Source organism: Hevea brasiliensis, chromosome 9, assembly GCF_030052815.1.
Source record: "Hevea brasiliensis isolate MT/VB/25A 57/8 chromosome 9, ASM3005281v1, whole genome shotgun sequence".
NCBI classification, from domain to species: domain Eukaryota; kingdom Viridiplantae; phylum Streptophyta; class Magnoliopsida; order Malpighiales; family Euphorbiaceae; genus Hevea; species Hevea brasiliensis.
Genome location: NC_079501.1, coordinates 5,801,248 through 5,826,818, shown reverse-complemented (window position 1 = coordinate 5,826,818; position 25,571 = coordinate 5,801,248). Strand labels below are relative to the sequence as shown.

Sequence of the window (25,571 nt, the reverse complement as noted above, 5' to 3'; positions counted from 1 at the left end):
TGTGAAATGGAATATTTTTTTTGTCCTAAATAATGTGAGAGACTCACAGGCAATAGAGAGAACAATTTTTGACAGTGAAGTCACTTCCATACAAAAGAAAATTAAAAAATAAAAGAAAATTACAACTAAAAAACCTTTTTGGTTGGGGGGATTATTATTCGGATTGGATCGGACTTAAAAGGTTTTGTTTATGCCCATTGCAATCGGCCTAACACTAATAAAATAATAATAATAATAATAATAATAATTTAGAAATTATTAAATATATTATATATAATATTCTTAAAATTTAATAATCCAGCCTAGTCCAAAGGTATCAGAGACACGAGGCCAAACTCCAAAGATGATGAGTCGGACAGTCGGCGGGGTAAGACAGCGGGTCCGTGAATAGATCTACCAGAACCAGGAGGTAAAGGGCAGGGGCTGATGAGTGATGAACAAGGAGCTCTAGGGAAGTTTTGGTTAGCAGCGGGAGGGACCATTGTATACTGGTAGGCATATCACTCGCGCACCAGCTCCGTTAATAAGCTAGACATTACTTCCATTCCCTTCCGTTCACCACACACACTAGTAATAGGAAAGAAGGCTGTGCTTTTGCGTACATCCGGAAACGAAAGCCCAAAAAATTAAAATGAAATTAAAAAATATATATATTTTTTAAATTATTGTAAACTGCTAAAAAATCATTTAATTATTTATTTTTATAATTAAAATATATTAAATATAATTTTAAATACTCTCGCTAGCATATTTAAGAAAACATTTTTATTAATAATTTGACCAATAACATTAAACAACCTGTGAATTTTGACGATATACGTCCTTTTTCTTCACTAGCTGAGCAGCCATAGAGATTTACTGTTACCGATTGACTAGCAAAAATAATTTAAAATTTTTAATGAATCAAAAAGAAAAATGTTCACAAACACTTAAATTAGAAGGAAGGTAATTGACCTTGGAGAATTTTAATCCCAAATGAAGCATGGATTTTATTCTCGAATCCATCCTGCCAAAAGATATCCCCAAAACTAGCGACTTCTCCGTTCTCTAAATTCTGCTTCCAAGGCAATGTTCTCTAGCAACTGCCAAGTCTTCTTTTCTGCCTTGGCACGAGTGTATGTGATGGGTTTTTACCCACAACAGACCACCTTTTTCAATCCACATAAAGCTATAAATAATATTTGCCTTAATAAAGCATGATCAAGCTAAACTACCTATTCACTTGCACCAATCATAGTCTACTCATTACAGTGACCCATACTCCAAAACAATTTATCAGCAACCATATAAAATGATCTCTAGGTCTAGGATCAGATGTGTAGTTACATGAACACAGAAGACGCTAGTCTAAAGATTTACACGCACTTTTCATCACCTCTACACCTGAAGCACAAACGTTACTACTTTCACGGTCAGCTGCGCCTACATATTCACATGTACAAGCAAGACTGCTGAATGAGGCACACAAGAGCATCAGACCAATTTCCAAGGGGCACTAGCTATTTTTTCAAAATTATACTGGGAATCTTTAATTTGTACGTTTACAGAATCCATGTGCGACTGCAACCTGGTAATCTCAAGATCCTTGCTCTCCATCTTTGACTTAGATGCAACAAGTTCTTCTTGCAACTCAAGTACCTTCTTTTCGATATCATTTATCTTTGCTTCCAATTTGCTTCTCTCATCAGTATGCTCCATTATCTGCCTTCCAACATCTTTTGATTCATTCAGAAGCTCTTCTTTCCCATATTTAATTGATAGCAATTCATTCACACGGTCTCGTAGCATGGTTACATCAAATCCATGCATCTCCAAATCAGAAAGACTTTCCAATGTACTCTCCAATATGCTTTTAGAATCATCAAATTGCAGTGATGTTATCTTCTCAAACAAACTGGCAAAGGTTACCATAATACCAATGGCTGATCCTTCACGGTACTCCTCTTTACTATCAGCCAAAGGTTGAAAATGAGGCTTTTGTGGCATGATTTGAAATACTTCCATAGATTCAATTGTTTTCCAAACCGGTGACCTCTTTACAAAAGGCAAGCACTGATTTCCATTGGGTGCAGTGTCACCTTGTGCATCAATCACAGAAGATACAATTGCTAGATCAACATGTCTTCCTCTCGCCTCATTCCATCCATTAGAAGGCCTTCCAGAAGATAATCCTGAGCACACAACAAACAGTAAAACAAATAGCTATAACAGAGTTTATTCAAAGGGACTTGAGCACTTACGCAATTCTTCAGCACTTGCAGAAGAATGCATCCCCCCAATCCACGTTGATAGAGGTTGATCATCATCAGCAACATTTTTTGATACAGAGGGAATGGCCATTTCAACTTCTTTTGCCATGCAATCTGTCTCTGAAACTTCAGCTGTTTTCTCTCTAGAAGCAGCTTGAGAAACTACAAAAATAGAACAGAGCTTCAGTTCCTGATAAAATCAATGTACAAATTTGTGAGTGCACGTGCATGTACTGAGACTTTCTTGCTTCAATTTATCTCTCAAGGTAAAGAATAATAAAGTAAGAAGGAGAAAGAACAGGTTGGAGGAACATCAGCATGCCTTTACTCAAACAACAGACTCTAGAGGGAAGATTGTTCTCTTTCAGTTACCTTTTTTTTTAGTCTCTTTCAGATGTTTAAGCAGTAGTACATAATTCACTTCAACATGAGATTCTTCGACACATTTTTTTTTAGTTGAACAAAAGAAAGAACAGACTTGTTGTAAGGGTAAATTACAATGAACACACTGAGATTTAACAAAACTCACAAATTAATCCCTGGTGGAAGTTTTGTAACGAATTGATCCTTAAATTTTTTTTTTTTCCAATAACAATTTGATCCTCACATTTTACTTCTACTAACAAATGGGTCCCTATGACCAGTGAATTTTGAGGACCAATTTGTTAATAGATGTAAAATAAGAGGACCAAATTGTTAATCGAAACAAAATTCAAGGACCAAATTGTTACCAAAGTTACACAAGGGACCAATCTGCGAGTTTTGTTAAACCTCAAAGGACTTAGTTGTAACTCACCCTAAATGTAATTGGGCTGCTAGGGACTCGACTCTTGCATTGTTCTTAAGATTTCAGAAACTAGCAACTATTTTAATTGCAGCAGCCCTTAAAAATTTGTGCAAGAATTATGATCTTTCTATGACTTATATGCTGTAAAATGGAGCTAGAATTATCCATAACGTGAGTTGGGAAAAGCATGTTGATGCTCTAAGCTAAACTAAAAGTTCTATCTAGAATTCACCACAATGAAATGTAATAAAAAGTTGTATATGGTTTTGCTTCATTTTTGTAGTGACAGGTTTAGTTGTTTGCTCTATATTTCACAACAATTTCATTTGGCAGTTTCTTTTTCTCTGCTAGGGGCATTCTAGTTTGGTAGAATTAATTAGAAAACCCCTGAACTTTTCATTTTTTTTCTATCAAGCTTCTAAGGAATGCAGATTCTATTGACTGCCTGAATTATATGAGCAGAAGCTACTGGGTAATAATTTAACTGTAATATAATATTGCCTAAATTTTAAACTTTTTGAACCCCCTACCATTCCCAGATGCCAACATATAAAGACAAATATATTCTGTCAAGACAAAATGTAAAAATCATATGCTTCTAACACTGGTATACAGAAATTGGAGATTACATTATCATCCTTCTTAGAAAAAGCTTTTTTTTTTAGGACCTTACCTCTTGCACATATTTAGGAAGTATTATATTACCACTAAAATAATACTCCATAGCACCAAATCAAACAGTTCAAAAGCTCAATAGAACGCATCTTTAGTTGGAAGACTCAATAGTAAAAACTTGAAAATTGAGGGGATTTTTTAATGGACTTTATCTTCTAGCTTCATAGATTATTACATTAATTCTCCTTAATATTTGATAAGCATTGGGCATTCCTTATAGGAAGGCCAAATACAATTTTTTAGGTTTTAAACCCCTCATACCTGTAGACTCCACCCTTGTCTGTATTGGCATTTCAACTTCTTTAGATGTGCGATCTTTTACAACTACTTCATTAGAAACATCTTGAATGCCATGGTCCTCCTTACCTACAACATGTAGTATGTGTTTGTGTATCTTAAAATAAATACAAAGTACCCAGCTAATGATTGTGTTTGAAGTTTTCATGTACCAGCCTCTGAAGTCTTTAGGCTAACAACTACTAGTTTGCGTGGTCTTCCCCTCTTTCTCCGTTGACTGCTTCCTACATATTTATGCTGATTGAGTCCCTGAAGAAGAACAAACAACTATTGAAAGATGACACTATCTAATCAAGAAGCAAACAAAATAAGATGGTAGTGTTCAAGTTTACAATGACTGACAGGATAGAGAAAAAGCAGGGGAAGGCATTCCTCATCAAATTGAGAAGTGAGCAAATAAATAACAAGAAACTGGCTATCTTGACATTTGCAAAAATATCGCCTGCATTTCTGGAATCTTTAAACAACTTAAACACATTCTTTTTTACACTCAGTGGCAATGAAATAACCAATAACTCCATTGATCATTCTCCTTTTCCCCAAAATTTACTTTAGTTTTTCCTTGTCAAATTGCATGGCCATCTACTTTGATTAGAAAAATGCTTTCTTCAAAGCTTTTTTCTATGGTATGGGTGCTAAAGTAAGAGGCCATTACCTCAACCATTTAAGCGCACCATAGGCTTACAGTTTTAAGATTGAAACAGAACTCCATGTATATATAATCCGCTTAACGAGCATATTAATCTAACATTTTTGCATGAAGGTATATAAAGCAATTAATAAGGATGTTCCTCTGTCAATGTTCATAGAAAGTTAAGGTGATAGATTAGAAACCTACAAAAGTGATTGATAATAAATGGTCTTATTGAATATTAACATTTTCCAAAAGCTAAGCAATTTCACTGTCATTAGATATTACTACTCTACAATCTCTTTAAATGGTAGATGTTTTCAACTTCAACAACGTATCATGGCAGTTCCGTTTGTTCTTTCCCTAAAAACAAACCTTAACTATCTAAAATAGGGATGTGCAAAGTGAATATGCTTACCATGATCTTGCCTCCTACTGAATCACTTAAATTCTTCTTCTGATCTCTCATAAGCTTGAGTGTTTCCTCACCAGAGAGCTGAGAAGGACAATCATGTTGTGAATGCCTCATTTCCCTAGCTTCTAATGCTATGACAACAGGTATTCCATCTTTCATTTTATCCTCAATTTCATTTTTGTTTTGAATGGCAACATCCACTGCATTATGAAAATCATTGCATATGAATTTCCTCTAAATAAAAGAAATAAGCAATGCAACACAATATATTAATGATTACAGAGCAATATAGCATAATACCTGCTGCTGAAACCTGTGGACTTCTAAATGGTGATTTAGTAAGTCTACCTTTCCTTGTCACAATGTCCACTTTCTGACCATCTAATTCAGCAAATTTCAGCCGCTTACTCTTCTGTGTGAACAATGAAAATGTGACCAAAAAATAAAATATAGGAAAACTTTCTATTCAGAATACCAGGTCATATGACAAATAAACTGTTATTAACTAAATGTTCATATGCCTAAAAGAAAGCCAATAGGGAAAAACTGTGATTTAATTAAGACAATTAAATAAACTAAATATGAGAAAATACATGTAATCATTTAAGATACACGTCCAACCCTTGATTGCATGATTTGTTTCCCACTGAAAAATTTTTTTTTTTTAAATTAAGAGTTTAGCATAATAACAAATAGGACTAAGAAGAGATTAGAGACAAAAAAAGCCAACTCAAATTCAAGATTTTTAGAGTTCCACTAAATTCAAAATAAATAAATAAAATTAAACACAATAGAAATCATACACACTTGACACTTGTCTATTATATGTGAAAAAACTTGAACACTAAAGCAAATACGACTAACCTGAGATGAACAATACAAGTAAGCCAAAATATATGCAGACAAGCATATAATACATCACACTCAAATTCAAGATGGATAGGAACTGTTGAATTAAAAATTGACAAAACTTGAACTCAATAGAAAGAATTCATGAATGAAATACTCATATTAAACCACCACTCTGCGAACTAAAAAATATAAACACAAAAAGTACAAGGCAACCAAAACATTACACATAAAAATTTGATTCACACTAAGCAAGCTCAACTTAAACATGAAATAAAGAATATTTGAGCAGAAATAATACATGTGGACAAAGAATGTATATATATATAGAGAGAGAGAAAATCTTTGAGTGGGTGGTCATGAACTGTTCAGAGAGCAAAAGCAGTGAAGCATACCTTTGGTAGCTCTTTAATACGAATAAGGCCTCCATTAGCTTTAGGAACAACCTGCAACCTCAAAGTTACTCCAATAAGCATAACCAACACAATGTGAATCAAATTTATTGTTAATACTTGCATGTTTCTTTGGATCAAAGTTGGATATACAGGCCAATTGAAAACATTGAAAGCTTACATCAGAAGAATGTGATTTAGCAAATGAATGGACTCAAGAGAAGAAATTCAACTCACTGCTCTCTTTCCTGTAGGGCTCTCAGTTTTTGCAGCAGTCTGATCACCAATCATGGGTTTTTTGGAGTATCTGGTTCTTTTGCCTCCAGTTCTTGGAGTTACTAAACCTCGAAGAGTTTCTCCAGTTGATATTTCAATTGGCATCTTCATTAATGGCAATGTTGTAACTGATAACGGGACATCTACAGCATCTTCTATTGTTGACTTTTTGGAAGGACACGAATGCACACCAGTACCATTAGGAGCTGCCAGCTTTACCTTCTTGCTTGGAGGCAACATATGAGAAGGTGATTTTTCATTACAATGAGCTGACTGCTCCATCATATTCCTTATGCTTGAGGAACAAGGTGATTTATCTTCATTCTTACCCTCAATAGCACCCAACTCTTCACCTTTCATGGACATATCAGGACTGTCAATGCAGTTGTGGGCATTACCCAACAGTTTGTTATTATTAGAAGCAATCATGACTTCCTGCAACAAGAATTTGTTAGTTAACCTACGAACGATGGAAACTCAACATCTTCTTTTTGCTTCCAATTGTAAATGCTGCGAAACTTCTAAAACAAACAGATGGAGATATCCCTCAAGACCAAGGCAAAAAAAAAAGATGGCCTGACTAACCATGTATACCTCTTAGTCAATATGCTGGGAAACTTCTGACACAAACAGATGGAAATATCCATCAAGACCAAGGCAAAAAAAAGGATGGCCTAACTAACCATGTATACCTCTTAGTCACGCACACAGGCCAAGCCAAATACAACATTTTGTCAAATTCCAAATGCTTTATTAGCATTATGCAATTTGACATTAAAACCAGCAAAAAATGCAAAATAGTAAAAGTTTGTTGCAAGAGAAATACAAAGTAATACATCTATGTGTAATGAGTATTGAATACAGAAAAACTTCCCACTTTATATGAATTTAATAAACTTGTAATCTTATTGATTATTCTAATTTGTCATGTACACAAATATATGTTGCAAAGCTGTTCTGATTACTGATCAAAAGCTGACAATCCACAAGATATCAAAAGTATGCTCCCAAAAACTGTGACAGGGAGATTTAAATCAAATCAGCTAGTGCTACCATGGAATCATAATCATCATTCTACCCATAGCAACTGGTGTATGACTCTAGATGCATATCCAACACCATTATTTGATTACACAAGCTTCTTGTCGCTAATAAAAACACAAACAAAATAACCACAATGACCAAATTGAAAATGAGAGTATTAACATAAAATATATTGAGCAGGTCCCATACAATTAATCCTAAGCAAATTTCAGACAGGACATTATTCAATTTATGACCATTTGCCAACACTTGTTCACGACCACCAAGGACAACACACAGAATGTAAACCAGGAACAGTTCTTTTTCTTATTTTTCTGTTGTATTTGACAAAAGGAGAGAAAAAGAAAAGAAAAAAAAAAAAAAGAAAGAAAGAAAGAAAGAGAGAAACTTTCCACAAAAATCATGAAAGGCTCATTCATAATGAAAAGCTAAACCCACACCACAAGCAACCCCAAATGCCAAAAATATACCTTTGATTTACAAATCCACTGGCCATCCTTCCATTCCACATGAGGCCTTATTTCTGAGTAATTAAGCTCCTTGTCCTCATTACCCTGCTTAAAAAAGACATTGTACCTCCTCCCAGAAAGAAGTTTAGTAATCACACCAGCCCGCCATCCAAAGTCATATTGTGCATCCACCTTTTCCAGTAACTCAAAGTTTCTGTCTGCATAACGAGGAGGAATGGGTCGAATGTGGAGGGAATCCACAATAACTTTTGTCCCAGCTTCATCACTATTCTTTGAGCTTTGATACTTCACCAAGAAAGTGTTATCCCCATTATCCTTAATAACAACTGCAGGGAACCAAGCATCACGTACATTTTCTTTGTCAATATTCACCTCTACTGCCGTGCCTGAGCTGAAAGCTGACCCGGCCATTTGCTTTAAAAATCAAATAGCAAAACCAAATTATTCATACGGTACACAAGCCAGATATCATATTTCTTCAATTGTCCACAATATAGAAAGAAAGCTATATAAATACAGACAGTGATAGCATGGCAAACATCAAAGTAAATGAAAATTCAGTTGAATGAATATAAAATAAATAAATAAATAAATAATAAACATGATGCTGCTGTGTAAACAACCATACTTCAATTAAACTGTTCTAGCATATAACTTAACAGTGGACATTACAACAGTGAAGCCTAATAACTTTATTCGGATTAGCCTAGGATGGGGTAATAAGAAAGCATTAAGTGGGTTCTACATGCAATTCAGGGAAATAACAGCATTCAATTCACTCGTCAAAGTAAGAATAGCTGAAATAATTAATTGCAACTAGGCAAGCTAAAACCGAGTAGGCTATGCAAGTGCGCAAGAAAGAATTTAGCAGGTACGTAAGGACTTAGGTAGTCATCTTACAGCTTTCGTCCTTAGCATCCAAATATAAACAGCAAATTTTTTCCCCTGTAGCATGCAATCACAAGATAATTACAAAGATCTAGGAGTTCAAAAGAAGTAAAGTAAGAGAGCGCTAGAAGCCATAAAAAATGGGTACATTAAGATAGAGAGAAACCCAAAAACAAAGCAAGAAAAGCACTTCAGAGTATGAACACCATATCAGGTTTGTAAATTTGAAGAATCAAAATGATTTGTATAAACTTAGATTACAAAACACACCAAATCTAAATATAGCATACAACTGTGTTTTAGACATGCAACACTGATAAATGTACCCAGACACCGCATCTCATTTACAAAATAAAACAAGCCAGCAAAGGGCCAGAAAGGCGAATTTTAGCTACAACGGCGTACCTGCTTCTCGGGTGCAACCCAGTTAGCATCAACCCATTTCCAGTGAGTCCTCAAATCTTTCCCATCAAAGTCAATAACATCCGGTGGGTTATTAAAATAAACCCTATACCTAGAACGCTCTAAAACCTTCCTTACAACGCCAGTCCACCACCCGTCTCTGTACCTGGCATCAACGACGTCGTTCTCCTGAAAAACCCGGTCACCAGAATGTGAATCATCTGGAGGCAGAGGCCTTATGTACCCGGGATCCACAAGCTCCTTCAGAGGAGCGGAGCCATATTCCATAACCAAAGTCTTGTACTCAACCATTACTTTTTTCCTCTTCTTGGAAGCGGATTTGGATGGGGACTCCAAAATTGTGGCCACGTACCATGCGTCCCTAAACCCATCATCGTCGCTGCTCACTTCCACCTCTTGGCCTTTGTTGAAGATGAGGCTAGATTGGGCGCTGTTCTGGGGATTTTGGAGCTGAGCAGAGTCCAATCCCGTCATAATTTTTGAATTTTGAGTGAGTGAAGCAGAAAACCCTAATTTGTGCTTTCTTTTTTTCCTTTTATTTATTTATTTTTTTTTTATGCATAATCCGAAAAAGCAAAAAGCTTTTTTATGTTCAGATATTTCACTACTTGGGTTTTGGCGGGCTAATTTTTGCCCAATTTTTTCACAGTAAGCTTTGATTTGCATCAGTTGGGATTTGCTTCCACATTAATTGATGGTTAATCGACCCATTTTTAATTACATTTTACCTTGCTAAGCAGTTAAATTTAATTCTCCTGCTCCTGCTCCTGCCTCGCCTGCTTAGAATTTGGAACAATCAGTTTAACGTCAACCTAACCAGTGTAATTCATAAAATTATATACGCTCCAACTCATAATAATAGACTTACTTTGTTTTCTCTCATCTCTCAAATTATAAATATTTTTTTTAAATAACAATTTATTTATTAATTTATTAATATGTCTATATATAATATGCATTGAAAAATGAAATTTACTAATTTTAATAATAATTTAGTAATATTGGGTTATTTAATTTTTAATTAAACAATATGAATATTAGAAAAAAAAACTCAACAAAATTTATTCACCATGTTAATGAATTTTTAAAAATTATATGAAAATAAAAATAAGCCTAGAATTTATAAATGCATTAACACTATCATTAAACTATCGGTGAAAATAATTTAATACTTCAAATGGTAAGAATTTATTTGATAGAAAGTTAAAAAATAAAAAATTTAATATTATTATTGTAAGTTTTAATTTTTAAAAAGTAATTATTTATCTAAGCTCTTAAGCTTAATATTTAATCTCTAAATAACATTAACGACAGTTGAAAGTTATAAGGGGCTTAAGTGCTCCTTGTTAACTTCCAATCAAACACCTTTTAAATATAAAAAATATTAATTATTAATTTCAATACCCTGATATATTAATGAATGATTGGAAAAGAAAAAAAAAATAGTGAATGTATTTTTTTATGATAAGTTTTAGTCAGAATTCAAATACGAGAACTCATTATTTTAGAAATTATAAATGATAATAGGTAAATAATTTTTAATATTTAATTTGATTGATTCATATTAAGCTGTGTTTGAATTATATAATAAAGCTTGTAAATAATATGAGTTTAAAAAATAATATTTTTATTAAATTTAGGTTATTTTGGACCTATATATATATAATTAATTAAATATAAATCATATATTTTTATAATAATATTTATAAATTTGATATATTATGTTTCTTTGAAAGTTATATTATGTTTTAAAAAAATAAAATTTAAAATCATAACACCACTACTAAACTGTCAGTGAAAATAATTTAATGTTTTAAAAAATAAAAATAATAATTAAATTCAAATTAAAAATAATAATTTTTATGAGAATCTTACCTAACCCTTATCGAAACCTACCACAGTATCTTTAAGTTCAAATTTATTAATTTAATAATGAATATGTGGAAATGTGGCATCCCACCACTAAAAAAAAAAAAAATGCAATGATTACAATTATGAAAACATTGAAGTTGATTATTACGTGGTTTTAAACATTTTTTTGGTATGTGATTTATTTTTTAATAAAAAATGATATATTTCATTAATATAATTGAATCAAAATTTCACACTATTAAAAAATATATGGATCGTGATTTTTCTAATATATAAATTATTATTATATTTTTTTATTTTAATCAATATTCTAAATTAAATTAATTTTAAAAATTAAATATTAAGAGGCTTTTTAATATGAAAAGAGAAATTAGTCAGATCTGGATTCTCTCCTCTCAAATTCTCGTCATTATGTACAACCTGGCGCGACCCAACTGATGAAATCAAGTACAAACATAACCCAAATAAAATAGGATGATAAATGAAAATGACAATAAATCAAAATGTAGCCAAAGGAAAATTGTCAGAAGTGGGGACGAGAAATTCAGGAGTGGTGAAGGAGGAAGCCATCAAAATCAGAGGGCAGAAAAATTGAAAACTGAGGAGGCTAATCTGTCTTGGTATGGAAAGGAGCTCATGGATCAGATTATATTTATCTTTAACGCGTTGAATTGTGAATTTATATAAAAATAATTATATATCTTTTTATTATATTTTATATATAAAAATTTATTAAATTTAAAGTGTACATAAGTATAAACTTATTTTTATATTAAAATATTTAATTAATAAATAAAAATAGTTAAAATTTAAATTTTAAATTTTTTTTAGCCTATACACTAATATTATGATGAAAAATTATTTAATTTAAAAATTTAAACTTAATGATGAGAACTCTAAAAATAATTATATATATTTATATTAATAATCAATAAATTCAAAATTTTGTTGGGTTTTTTTTTTATTCAAAGATGGATTTTTTAGATTTCATAAATAATGAGTTCGAAGTTTTTTATCATTAAATAATAATGATCAAGGTTTCTTTATATAGACGTTAAAAGTAATATATGATTAATGAAAAATATAATATAAAAGCAAAGTATGAATTAATTTATTATACATTTTTATATAATTAAAATAAATTATTTATACAAAAAATTTAAAAAATCTAATAGCATCGAGAAAATGTGTACATTAGCCAATAAACAAGCTACACATTTCACTCTTTATTTTTTTATTTTACGAATCATATTAAATAATTAAACTGCAAAATTTGAAAAAATGTTATTATAAAAAAATAATCTTAATAACAAAAATTTAATTATATAGAAAAAAATCACAAAAAACTTAAGATTTGCTATTAATAATAGATATGAGGATTTTTTTTTATAATATAAAAATAAAGACTTATTCACTCAAAATTGTTCATTAATAACAAATTTAAAAATATATATTTAAAATCCGTTGCAGATTTATGAATTATTAAAAAAAAAAATTGAAAGAAATTGCCATCGGTGAAAGCAACTACCGATAGCAACCCAAAAGGAAAGTTGAAGGGCGAAAAATTAAAAAAAATATATGAAAAATTAGAAAAAAAAAAGGAAATAAACTTTAATAATGACTAAAATATTATTGTTGTACGATCACATCAATAAATTAATAACGATAGACTAATTTCACCTTAAATATTAATCAATATAGTAAATTTTGAAATAAACTTTATTAAATAATTATTATTATATATTTAAAGATGGAACACTTTCATAGTTTCTAAACCATAGAAGTGCCAATCCATGTATTTTGTAAATGTCAATCCATCTTCTAATGGATGATTCACTCTCTTACTTCTGTACTTTTTTTTCAAGCTACTTATAAAACATAGTGTGACCAAGTAACTTTTTATTTTTATTTTTATTTTATTTAAATATAATAAAATTTTAGTTATTATTTTATAATAAATAAAAATGAAATTTATTTAATAGCATAAAAATATTACATTATTGTTGTAATAATATACAAAATAAATCACGAATGAGCTGATAAAAAAATTAAAAGGTTTTCAACGGATCTTGTATTTTAAAAATAGTAATTAAAATTAAAAGAATTATGATAAAATAAGTGTTTAATAATTTTTTTATATAAATTATTTATATTCTAACTATATTTATATTACTAAAAAGAGTTTATATTTATTATTTTTTATTAATTTTATATTTAGTAACAAATAAGAAAGAAAGAAATTCCTAAATAAAACTAATGATTAACTGAACGTTTGACCAACGTTAGTTGCAAAATGTAATGGATTCAAAATTTAGTAAAAATATTAATCACTCTCAATTAATTAAATTTTTAAAATACAATGTGTGTAAATTGTTAATACCCACACAGACAATTTACTAAATTTGTTCCTATATATTCTACAGCATAAATATATATACAAATTGTTAAATATAATATATATCAATAAATATAACTACAAATTTAGGGTGCTGACCTCATAATTTTCTTTTTAATATATTTTAAAAAATAATTATTTAATAATTTGAATTTATCTCACTTTTGAAGATGTATACTTATCTTTAAATTTAAATATATATTTTAATAATGATTTATTTACTTAATATTTTTCACTTATTTTCATAAAATTAAAATGTTGATATATTAAATTTAAATCATAATAGTTTGAGGTTTAGTAGAAGTCATGAAATCAGATAATATATATTAGAATTTTGAAATTACATTAAATATGAAAGTGTTAGAAAAATTTAGTGAGCGTATATTTGAAATATTTAATAAAAAAATGATATTTTAAATCACTTTAAATGAGATATCAAATATATTTATATTAGTATTTATTTACAAAATATAATTTCATAAATAATAAATCAATTTTATTTTTATGTGAAATTATTTCCGACACTATGCCCTCCTTGTGAGAAATAAGCCGCGGCATCTTCCCGAATCAGGACCAGCAAAACATGGTCAAGAGAGTCGCCAACTTTGCACTTGACACTCGATGCTGTTGATTTTTTTTACTTTAATGGTGATGATGATTACTATTCTTGATCCCAACAAATAATTTTGGTCTATAGTCGATGAATTTTGGAGAGAAATTGAGAAGCAGATACTGAACCTCATCCTGAGAAACTGCTTGATCACAAGTTGAGAAACAAGCTAGAAGACTCGGCTCTACCAGACAGAGCCATGCGGTTGCCATTTCGACAGCAGAAGACCTGATGTTTTCTCCACTAGTTAGGTCATCACCCCTCTATAGTCCTTACAATATAATTTTATTATTATTATTTTTGTGTGTAAATCCTATTCCTCCCAAATGATCAAGAAATGGCTGCTGATTGCTAAAATATGCAGGTCATGAAACTTCATGAAAATTTTTAATAAGGATTTAACCATAAGAGATGTGGTCCAAAGCTCCAGTCCTCAGCTAGCCCAACTGTTCTCCATCTTCATTCTTTCAGGTACTCGGGCAAAATTGGAAGGTCCGCTGATGGCAGCATTGTGGAAAAAAAAAATCCTGTAAATCCTTAATTTATTCTCTTTGATTTCTATATGAGATTTTTTTTTTATTTTTTTTAATTATTGCGTGCCTGGCCTGGACAAATATATCCTTTCACATGTGGAGACCTTGCTTGCCCTGAGGGAAGGAGCAAGACTACCAAAATTATCTGGTTGTTTCGTCCTTGGGAACTATCCGGCAAAGAGCTCCACCTCCTGATTTTTTTTTTCCTCATCCCTCAAATAATTCTAGATTTCAGTTCAAAAAAATTTTTGGAACAGCATCAAGACCCGAGTCTTGTAGTACATCAGCCTTCTGTTCGGTGATGTTATGGAAAATTGAAAATGTACAAGACGATTAGATTCGACCCAAATATCTACGCACCCAGGTACATTAATTACTCGTTTTCTTTTCATCATTCATGGGTTTGATTTGATAATTAATTGCAATTAATTGCCAGGCTTGGAACCAAGTGATCTCGGGCCTTCGGTAATCGATCGGAAATTGAAGAGATGTCTCTTTCGTTGACCCAAATACAGGATAGCATACCGAGCAGAAATCGAGTATCGAAGATTAATTATTATTGACTTCAAGGATCCTTTATGATGAGTGCAAAGTCATTGATTTCTATTCTCAGATGGGATGCATTTCCATAAAAATGTTTAGTTCACTAAGTAAGAAACTCCTAAGCTCTCCAAAAATAAACCATTTGTACAGAACTCAAGTATGACGCGCTTCACATCCACTAACGAGAACGCTTTTACAGTCTTTCTGATATTACAAAAGGTTACCTTCATCCCTACTATTAAGACTTCTCCAACTTGCAATTACATCCCAGTCCGGCTCTTTCATTGGATGTAGCACCAACTTGACATTCAATAAATGGGATGCTCATAGATCAGAAGCCTTCAATTTTCTGGGCCTCTTATGAGTTGGCAACAATGGAGCCTCGGAAAACCTTCCAGGTCCCTTGACATTATTCAGGATTATCAGATACCAAAGTAGATTGGAGAAAGTAAAATATTACTAGTGGGGGAAATAAACAAAATTGATTTCTACCTTGCGTTTCTGGTCCCTTCTGCCTGCCCTTTCCCCTGATATCCCAATCAAATATATATCAGCAGGACTAGGCAGAATATGCACAAGGAAACAACAAATGGCTAAAAGACGTAAGTTACCTCCAAAACTCATCGAGTCTGCAACAAATGTTTGATCCTGATCACGGTGTGAACGCTGTGAATGTTTTGACTACCACAAAGTCAATGACAGAATAAATGTATGCAGCATTTCATGTTCACTAGTCAATAAAGCAAAAGTACTACAAAATTAATAGAGTTTAATGACCTTGGGTGTGCCTGGCATTTCAGTATAAGAACCATCCCGAAAAGAAGAACCTTCTGCCTCCTTATATTGCAACTGAAACAGAAGACTGACATGTCAAAGACAATGAATGCAAAACACTTCTTTTAACTTGGCACAAATGCAGAATAATTAAGATCAAGGGTAATTTACTATTTAGCCTCTAGGTATTACCATTACTAATATTTTCATCCCTTTATTTTGTCAAATAAATTAAACATTGTTCATTTTTTTTTATCATATTTTAGCATATTCCATCAGTCAAACAAGTCAAATAATATAATTTTTTTTATTATTGGACTTGTTTGACTCATGGAATATGCAAGAATATGATTGAAAAAATGGATGAAGGGACCATTTTGTAGACAAAATCAAACCTTAGGGATGTTTTAATATATTTTTCCAAATAGAGGAAAGAAAGTGTTAACAATAGCAATACCTAGGAAATAAATAGTAAATTACCTTAAGATCAATTCCCAAAAAGTTGTTGTGACACGTCAGATATATGAAACAACAATATGGCTTAAATCTAACAAGAAAAATGCATACAATATAAACTTTAGCGCATAGAAGGATATTTGCTATCTTGAATGACTAAATATCTAAGATGAAACAAGATTTAATTTCCAAAACATGAACCTCTACAAAATGCAATACCTGTTTTTGAAGATTGAGTAGATTCAGTATTTCTTTTCTTAGTTCAAGGTGCTCGGCACAAACAGCTTTTGTTGGTACCCTTGGTTTTAAATTAACCTGCGAGTGGAAAACTCAATTTGTGTTGCCCAATTTCTATATGGTAATTTGTGTGGAAGAATGGAGAATGTCTGCCAAAGTTGTAATTTCATCTCATAAATTTCTAAACATTTGAGGGCCAAAAAAAACCTTATTTGATCTTTACACTAGAAATTTAAGAATTTAATGAAACTGGAGAATGACGAAAATTAATAGATAATTATCAAGCTAAGTCAAAAGTAACGTGCAATTAATCAGGAACAAAATTTGAATAATCTCATGTGTCATATCGATCTTGATAATAAGAGTAAAATTGCAACTAAAATTAAAATTAACCCACATAACCACCTCTACTTCCCCAATCTCACATTCTCCCACCCATAAAAAATTAAATAAAAATGAGAGAAAAGAAAATATGAACAGTTGGACAGATGGAATTTAAGGAGCTAAAGGATCTTACTCATCTTCACATGACATATGCCCCAACAAGTGAAAAAGAAACTACAAAGGGGCTTATCAAATTAAGATGCTAACAGATAAAAACTTACTGTCACGCGCGCGCGCACACACACACACACATATAAAAAGAAAAAGAGTCATCAAGAGTTAAGGGAACATAAACAGACCCCAAGATCTTGCAATGTTTGCTCAACTAGCTTGATTGTCCGAAGCCCTGCAGTTGAACTTGCAGCTTGCACCATTTGCTAAAGGGCATATGTTCTTAGGTAGACATGAAGCTGACATTTATCAAATCCATCAAATTAATGTACACATAGTATTTAGTAATGGACAATAGATGAATCAAAAGATTTCATTCGAAAAACTATTGAGCTAACATATGGCTCAATAAATTGCATTTCATAATTAAGGGCAAACCAAAAAGGTGCAACATAAGCTTAAAGATTTCCAGCAAGTAAAAAGAAAAATATTACTTTTCTTTCTTCTCCCTCTTTAGGGAACTTAATTTAAGTTATAGGGGTTGGAGATTTTTCTTTCTTCCTTTTTTTTTTTCAAGGGGGAAGGGCCGGGGTGTTAAAGGGAGAGTACAAATCAGATAATCAATATACCATGCGCAGAGAAGCTAGAGTTGAGGCATTTTCTGCCATTACAGAAGTTGAAGATGCAATTGCTGCAGAGGCAAGCAGAGCATTGGATGAAGGTGATACAGTATCATTAACATTAGTAGCTGTCTCAACCATTTCTGGACCAGCATTTGATGCTACAGGCAATGTAGATTCTTCAATACCATGAAAAGGCAGAAACCTAATAACATTATTACAGCTAATTTACCAAAGACAAAAGCATATGCATTATACAAATAAGCAAAGAAAACTCTCAGATGCGTTTTCAAATTCAAGTAAAAACTGTCATTCCGTGAATTTGCAGACCACATTTCTCGATGGATTTTTTTTCCCTAATACAAAAACCAAGTATTAAACTAAAGGAAAGACAACTAATTTCTATATTATATCAAAGTGCCTAATTAGAAATTTCACTCGACAATATGCTTCAATTTAAGTATTTAAACTTAGTTGTGACTTTGAACAATCACTCCCTCTTTTTTTTGATCAGTGATAGTATGATCCAATCTTCTTCCCCTCCTCACTGGAGCCTCTAGCATTGTCAACATCCCAATCACTTGAAAAAAGAAACAGAGAACATTTCTAATTCATCACTTACCCTTGCAGCCATGCGTGACTTGGTTATTCTTTTTGCTTCAGCAAGAACCTAAGAAAGAGAAGGGAAAGAGAAGGGCATATGGACTGGTAAACACTATTTTTCATATATGTAACCAAGGCGTCCAAAACAGGCGCTTCTCAAAAGCACATCACCCAGTTATTATCAGTAACAAAGTAAAATACACACCGCAGCATCCTTTCACTCTTGCTGCTTTGTTTGTGAAAGAACCATGGATAGTGCCCGCTTGCGATCTCTCTCTTGTGAAACATTGTATGGTTCCTACATGAAGAAATAAAGATCAAAACCTACAAATCAAAGATAATTTGATGTGGGAAACCTCAAATTTAATTTAAGATTGCAGTCAATTAGCAGGCAATAATAACTAGAAGTAAAAAATTCTCAATACCCAAACAATTGTAGCATATCATTGTAACATTCATGTGATAACTCGACTAATAGACCTAACACACCTTCACAAGAGGATGTCCTGAAACATCGCCAGGAGATGGAGCTCTAGCAATCAATATAGCTCGAGAAACTATATAAATAAAATGCCATAGTAATCAAGAAAAAAGAAATAAGACATTCTCCAATGATTTGCCAAATGTTGATCAAACAATAGGACAATGAAAAGAAACAGCATGAGAGATACTTAACTTACAAGCAGCAAAATAGTTAATATAGATGGGGGAAAAAAAACACCACCATAATATCGATCCATCAATAATAGTTAAAATATATAGGGAAAAAAATACCACTATAATAACGACCCTTCAGTTCCTCCATGGTCCGAGATGATGAGAACCTGTCAGCTATGATAATGAAGCGGAGATCAAATCTTTCACACAAGTCAAACAATTGATCAGTCTCTTCCTTGGTCCACATCTAACAGAGAAAAAAACACATGAGAGCCAGTTCAATAAAATTGAAAACATGAGATTGGAATCAGCACAGGATAAATATTCCTCTTCATACTTTACCAGAATGCTTAAAGGCAACCTTACAATTTAGCAGCAACAAAAAGTTACAAAGAAGCAACTATTAGTTGATACCTAAAGGATCAGTCAAATACTTCTCATACTCTTCATCCTTGTATCTGACAACATCAACAGACTGCACATACCAAACAAACTAAAATATTCAATTTTACTAAAAAAATGAAGTATAAATTTTTCTTATAGCATGATGTACATAAAGATGAAGGCAAACTTGTGCCATACCTTGTTGTACTTGGTAAAGGAATAGTCACCAGTTGGTGGAACACCATTTACACCTCTGACCTGCAAATTATACAAGACAACATATTTTCAAACACTCGAAGTGAAAAACTAGTTATTAACAACTTCAGCAGATAGAAAGCCTACCCAATGGTAAAGCTGGAGATTATCTTTACGAGCAGAATTTGTAAAAGGAAGCCACCGCCATGTGATCTGAATGCAAATTTTGAAATTTGTAAGAAGCATGTCCTAATTATATATTTAAACCATTGAAAAATTATGCCATAAACTTAAAAAATGCAATATTACATTATTAACTCACAATATGACCAAATCACAACGAAGCATGGATGCAACACATATTTGCACAGACCCTCACATTACATAAACATAGATTGCATAAACGTAAGAATGAACTTAGTTCCACCTAATGATCTTACCTGATAAACAGAAAGCTTTCTTCAGCAATGCATTCATGATAATTTCAGCTTTTCCCCTTCCAAGAAAGTAGAGAGAAGAGACCACGTTCAACATAAAAGAGGACTATATTAGCTCAAGCTTAACCACACTAAACCTCAAATTCTTGCACAGCACTTAAAAAAAGTTAAACCTTATAATCCCTATAAACCGAACCAATTTCAAGATATTCCCCAACAAAAAAAAAAATGAACAAACATAAAACCAGCATTACAGACCTTCTCATCCGATGGTGGTCGTCTTTTCAACTGAGTGGTATCAATCGACGGCATAAAAGGTGCCAACACGCCAGTAAGCGCATAAACCTGCAATTCCACAGCATTACAGGAGAAATTCACCTGATTGAAGGGGAAAAACAGGGAGTCATATACCTATGTACACATACCTGGCGGGAAATGCCATCGGGTTTTCTCTGGGAGTCCTTCTTAGGCTGGGATTTCTTCTCTTGCATTATTAGCAATGAAGTTTTGGGCAAACCCAGAATGTCCTTGGCGTCCATAGCCAGTCCTTAAGAAATTTTATTGGGTTTTTGTTTCTATCCTTTGCTGGTGTTCAGATTTGCTAACAATTCATATCCCCGGTACATGAGGAACTCAATTAGGGTTTTTGTGCGTGTAAATTTGGATTCTAATTACTGGATTGATTGATTGATTGATCGAAACTTGAAAAAGAGCGGAGTTTTGGAGTGAAATTAGGGCTCCTTTTCGAGCGCGAAAGTCCCAGGAGCAGAAGTCTGAAGGTTTTGGTAACAAGCGGGTGACTCACAACGTCTACGTGTGCACACTTGGCGTTGATGTAAGAAAATATGTAAATATATTTTAAGGAAAATTATATAAATCCAAGAAATGAAATGTTTGGTGTGTTTTTAAATTTATATCGATCGGATTTAGATAACGGAATTTTATATTTTATATGTTATTAAAAAATAATTCAGAAAAAATATATTATTATTTTAATATTTTTAATTAAAATTTATTAAATTTAATTTAAAATTATTTTTAATTAAAATATTTAAACATAATAATTTTCTTAATAACAAGCTCTTAATTTTATTTTGTTCTTGGCCTTGCTTGTAAAGTTCCCATCCTGATGCCCAGATATAACAAGTTATTATAGTCATATAAATTTTAAAATTTTATCATTTTATATTATTATACATAACTAAATTTAAAGGATCATAATAATAAATTAATGAATTAGGAATTTTTGATAGACAAATCCAAAAATGACTGTCCAGAGGAGCCTACCGATAGAAAGTTGAGTCACAACATGGCTCTCCTCATCCACCTCACCATCTCTGTCTCTGTTTATCCCCACTGAGCTATTCCAATAAAAAATCTGATTGAAATTGTTTTGTAATATTTAAAATAAAACAAATCTGTTGAAATACATAAATAAAAAAATTCAGTCAAAATTTATTTTTAAATTAAAATTATTTAATATTACTAATCGATCTTTCTTTAATATTTTAAAGTTATTTATGACACATGTAAATATTTATAAAAAAAAATTAATAATTAAATTATCACTTAGATTTATTAAAAAATGCTTCATAAAATTACTAAAATAATATATATATGACTTAATGTTAGTGAAAATTTCATAAATCTATGGTGGATTGAGTTGATATTAAATTTTTTCTGCATGCATTTAAAATTTAAAATAAAATTTCACAAGTGATATTCACTCTACTCTTGCAACACCAAAACGCCCATTTGACCTGTATATGAAACTAATAAAGTGGGATTTATTTAGATATTTTATTTGATTTATAAATTAAAAAAACATTTAAAATAAGTCAGAAGTTATAATGTTCAGTTTAATTATTTATTTTTAATTTTATTAAATTAAAAATTAAAAATAAATAAATAATTATTTAATAAAATTATTTAAAATTAACTTTTTATTTATTTTAAATAAGTTAAATATTTTAAAAAAAATGCTTAAAAGTAATTTAATTGACTTAAATTTCAATAAAATGATATGTAATTAAGTGTTATAGTTGTCAACGTGAGGATAATATTGATATTTTTAAAAATTATTATAATAATATATTTTTTACTTAGATAAATAATATTTTTAAAATAAGTAATACGTTATACGTAAAGTATTATTACTTATAAATTTTAACTTATTTTAAGTAGATTTTTTAACTTTTAAGTTAAAATAAATACAAATTTACTTATAACTTTTTATTTATAATTATGTTTGATTGATTTATAAGCCAAATCAAATACCTTCGTACTATTTATTTATGACTCATCTATTTATTTTAAACCTACTAATTGACTAAATAAAATACTATATTATCCTAATAATTTTTAAAATATCAATACTATTCTCATTTAATAACTACAATACTTAATAATATATATTTTTTATCATTTGGATAAATTAAATTATTTTTAAGTATAGTTTAACTAAATATGTAAATTATTTAAAAAATAATTTTAAATAATTTTACTAAACAGTTAATTGTTTATTTTTAAATTAATTTATAAATTAAAAAATATATTTTAAATTAAAAATTAAAAAAAAGAAGTAAAAATAAACACCCTCTTCATACTTAACTGTAGAGTTTAATATAGCCCTGTTACAAATGCAAATACTAATTTGATCCAGACTGGGCCTACGCAATAACTTTTTTTTATTTTTCCTCAAAAAATTCATATTTAAATTGAAGATATTATTCAGTATTCTTAGAATACTAAATGATAATATTCTTTAAAAATAGAGAAAGATTAATCAAATTAGCTTTTGATGGATGATTAATGGACCATTTGAACGAAGTTAAACAATAACTCCTTTAGCTTAATAATACGATTAACAGTAAGTGTACCCATGACTAAACAGTTTCTGATTTCACTCCATGAACTAAATGCTTGATGGACCTCAAAAAATGAGGCCCAGAGTTACTGTCTCTGGAGCTTTTCATCTTTCTAGCCTAAGGAAAGACTGAAACCACACAACCCAAAAACACCTTGAATATTATAATGGAAACAAGTTCATGATCAAGCCCACGAATGGTTGAACAATATACTTTATGTTTGTCTCCAAAACAAAGATCCACTCCACAAGCAGACAGCAGAGTTAAATTCGTGAGTATAATTGGTGATGTCTGATAGATTGCCCTCTTCTTCCGTGTCCATTTGCTCCGAGCTACAATCCGGTAAGAAACATTATTGGTTGAATGATTTCAAAATTGGATGTTAGCCTCTCCTTATCAAATCCGGTAAGACAAGGCACTTGTGTAATGTATTCTGTTTTATTTGAATGGTTGTTTTCTCCAGGAATGAAGAAAAGAAGCACACAAAATGGCACTAGGATTTCATTTCCACCAGGACTGGTCAAAACTGAGTTCAAGACTTTGGTTTTTCTGATGTCGGGATTCAAGAATTCGTACATTGCCGACTAGATTTTTTATAGACAATCAATTATAAGGCACAACAGCAAGCCTCCAAGACAGGATACATTACACAGTACTCATGTTGATGTCGCATTCTGCTCTTGCTCCCTATTTTTTTCCTCTTGATTATAGAAATTAATTAGTAAGAAATAAAAGACTTCAAAAGGAATTGTTTCCATGCAGTTTGTCCTGCGTTCTTACAAACAGAGACACACATGCAGCTGTACTATTTTTAAAAATTTTTCCATTCTGGCAATAAACAATTAAACATCTCTTGTTAGTTATTGTCTAGTTGCTGGCGTTTGAACTTGTTCGTCTGATTCTTCTTTGGTTGGTGCTGTCTTCAGGCACAAAATAGCAGGGCCCGGCTTACTAGCTCAGAACTACCTACAATTCTTTTTGGCACTTTGCTGTGTGCCAGAGAAGACCATGCCTCGCTGAAGCTATATAGCAGTCTCTATCTGCACTTGCTGTTTTCCTTCCAGCTTATTGGAAGGTCAGCATTTTGCAGCAGTACGAGCACCTACAGTCTTTTTTTTCCCTGAAATTATTAAGGCGGTAATTGATTAAGTGGTGTAAGTGAAAATCAACTAATTAAGGACGAATGATTGCTTCAGACACAAGTTGGTCAATAAATACAAAATGGCCAGCTAATTGCAACACCCTAGCTCGTAAGCAAAGACTATACCTACTGAGCTACACTTGCATTAGTTAAATTTTTCTCATGACTATCATTATCATCATTCCCAGTTATCACAAGTATCATTGTCATTTCACAACAACTGCTCAACCAACAACCTTTGGAAAACGATATCATCAGCAGCACAAAATTTTCAATTTCTTGCAAAAGCATTTTTATTATGTTTAATTTTCCTTATTTTAAGTTCATTAAAATTCAAAATCAAAATCTTAAATGATTCTAATTTGATTAAGTTAAACATTTTTTTCCTTTTAATTAGTACATGTAATAACGTCCCTTGAAAGGGACTATATATAGGAGTATTCTTTAGTCTTTAACACTCAACAGAACTGATCTCTTGAATTAATTTGAGAATTTTTATGCCATGGCCCATATGGGTTTTCTTCCTTCTCGTTATTCACCCATAAATTATAATAAATCTACCTAACCAATTAATACTTTCATCACCGCCAAGGCCATCATAATTGAGCTACTTCCCAATTCCCATCAATTAATCTTCGATCTTTATAGTTCCATCATTGCTGTAGTGGAGTATATAAACTCTCTTCTATCACATAATAAATTAAATTATTGGCTTCAATTTTACTGGGATTTAAACTTAATCACTGTTTTTAAGTTGATTAAGAATCAAAACCATGCATCGAGTTCCCAGAAATATATTTTAAAATATATTATAAAAAACTTGTGTATGTTAACATCAAAAGCGTCAATTAGGTTACAGTAGGGAGTGCAGGTGCAATAAAGAGATAAGGACTTGGGAGTTCGAAAGGGTGCCATGTGGCAGAAGAGGAAGATTTAAGAACCCACACACCAAATGATTTGATGCCAAATGCCAGCGACTGCAACTGCAAGTCTGCAACAGCAAGCTGCAAACTCTCTACTTGTTAATATTATTTACTTGTTGCGTTGTCTGCTATTCGCTTTCTTAATTGGCTTGCAGTCCACAACCGGGAAATCAGGTTCAGTGTCTAAGGATTTGGACTAATCAATCACGCTTCAATTACTTTTGCACCTCAATTATTATTCTAACACTCGGCTCCACGTTGTATAATTTGTTCATCATCACACTGGGAATCCCACTATCCATTCGATTTATTTTTTTTTAAATTAATTTAATTAATATATTTTCTTATTATTTTGTTCAAAATGATTGAGAGACCTCTGTTTTCTATTTCCAACCATCAAGTTTTTGGATGAAATTTTCTTTATAATTAATTG

General features: G+C 31.5%; 1 protein-coding gene, 1 long non-coding RNA gene and 1 pseudogene across 3 annotated transcripts; 1 reads left to right on the top strand and 2 right to left on the bottom strand.

Annotated features, from left to right (window-relative positions):
• Nucleotides 1-1,180: 1,180 nt before the first annotated feature.
• LOC110635009 (DUF724 domain-containing protein 2) lies at nt 1,181-9,929 on the bottom strand. Of its 2 annotated transcripts, XM_021784184.2 has the most exons (10): nt 9,379-9,927; nt 8,086-8,499; nt 6,533-7,006; nt 6,299-6,349; nt 5,355-5,466; nt 5,058-5,254; nt 4,161-4,257; nt 3,973-4,077; nt 2,241-2,411; nt 1,181-2,171 (listed from the first exon to the last, which is right to left on the bottom strand). In XM_021784184.2, exons 1-10 carry the CDS (start codon nt 9,868-9,870, stop codon nt 1,474-1,476), a joined length of 2,811 nt encoding a protein of 936 aa, XP_021639876.2. In that variant the 5' UTR covers nt 9,871-9,927; the 3' UTR covers nt 1,181-1,473. The 2 variants fall into 2 exon arrangements, with proteins under 2 accessions (XP_021639876.2, XP_021639877.2); XM_021784185.2 differs by lacking the exon at nt 3,973-4,077 and having other exon boundaries at nt 9,379-9,929.
• A 5,459-nt stretch (nt 9,930-15,388) lies between these two features.
• On the bottom strand, nt 15,389-21,018 carry LOC110635014 (SWR1-complex protein 4-like; annotated as a pseudogene).
• A 2,190-nt stretch (nt 21,019-23,208) lies between these two features.
• On the top strand, nt 23,209-23,829 carry LOC131183348 (uncharacterized). The gene is made up of 2 exons (XR_009151469.1): nt 23,209-23,416; nt 23,538-23,829. It is a non-coding gene; the product is annotated as an uncharacterized LOC131183348 (long non-coding RNA).
• Nucleotides 23,830-25,571: the final 1,742 nt, after the last annotated feature.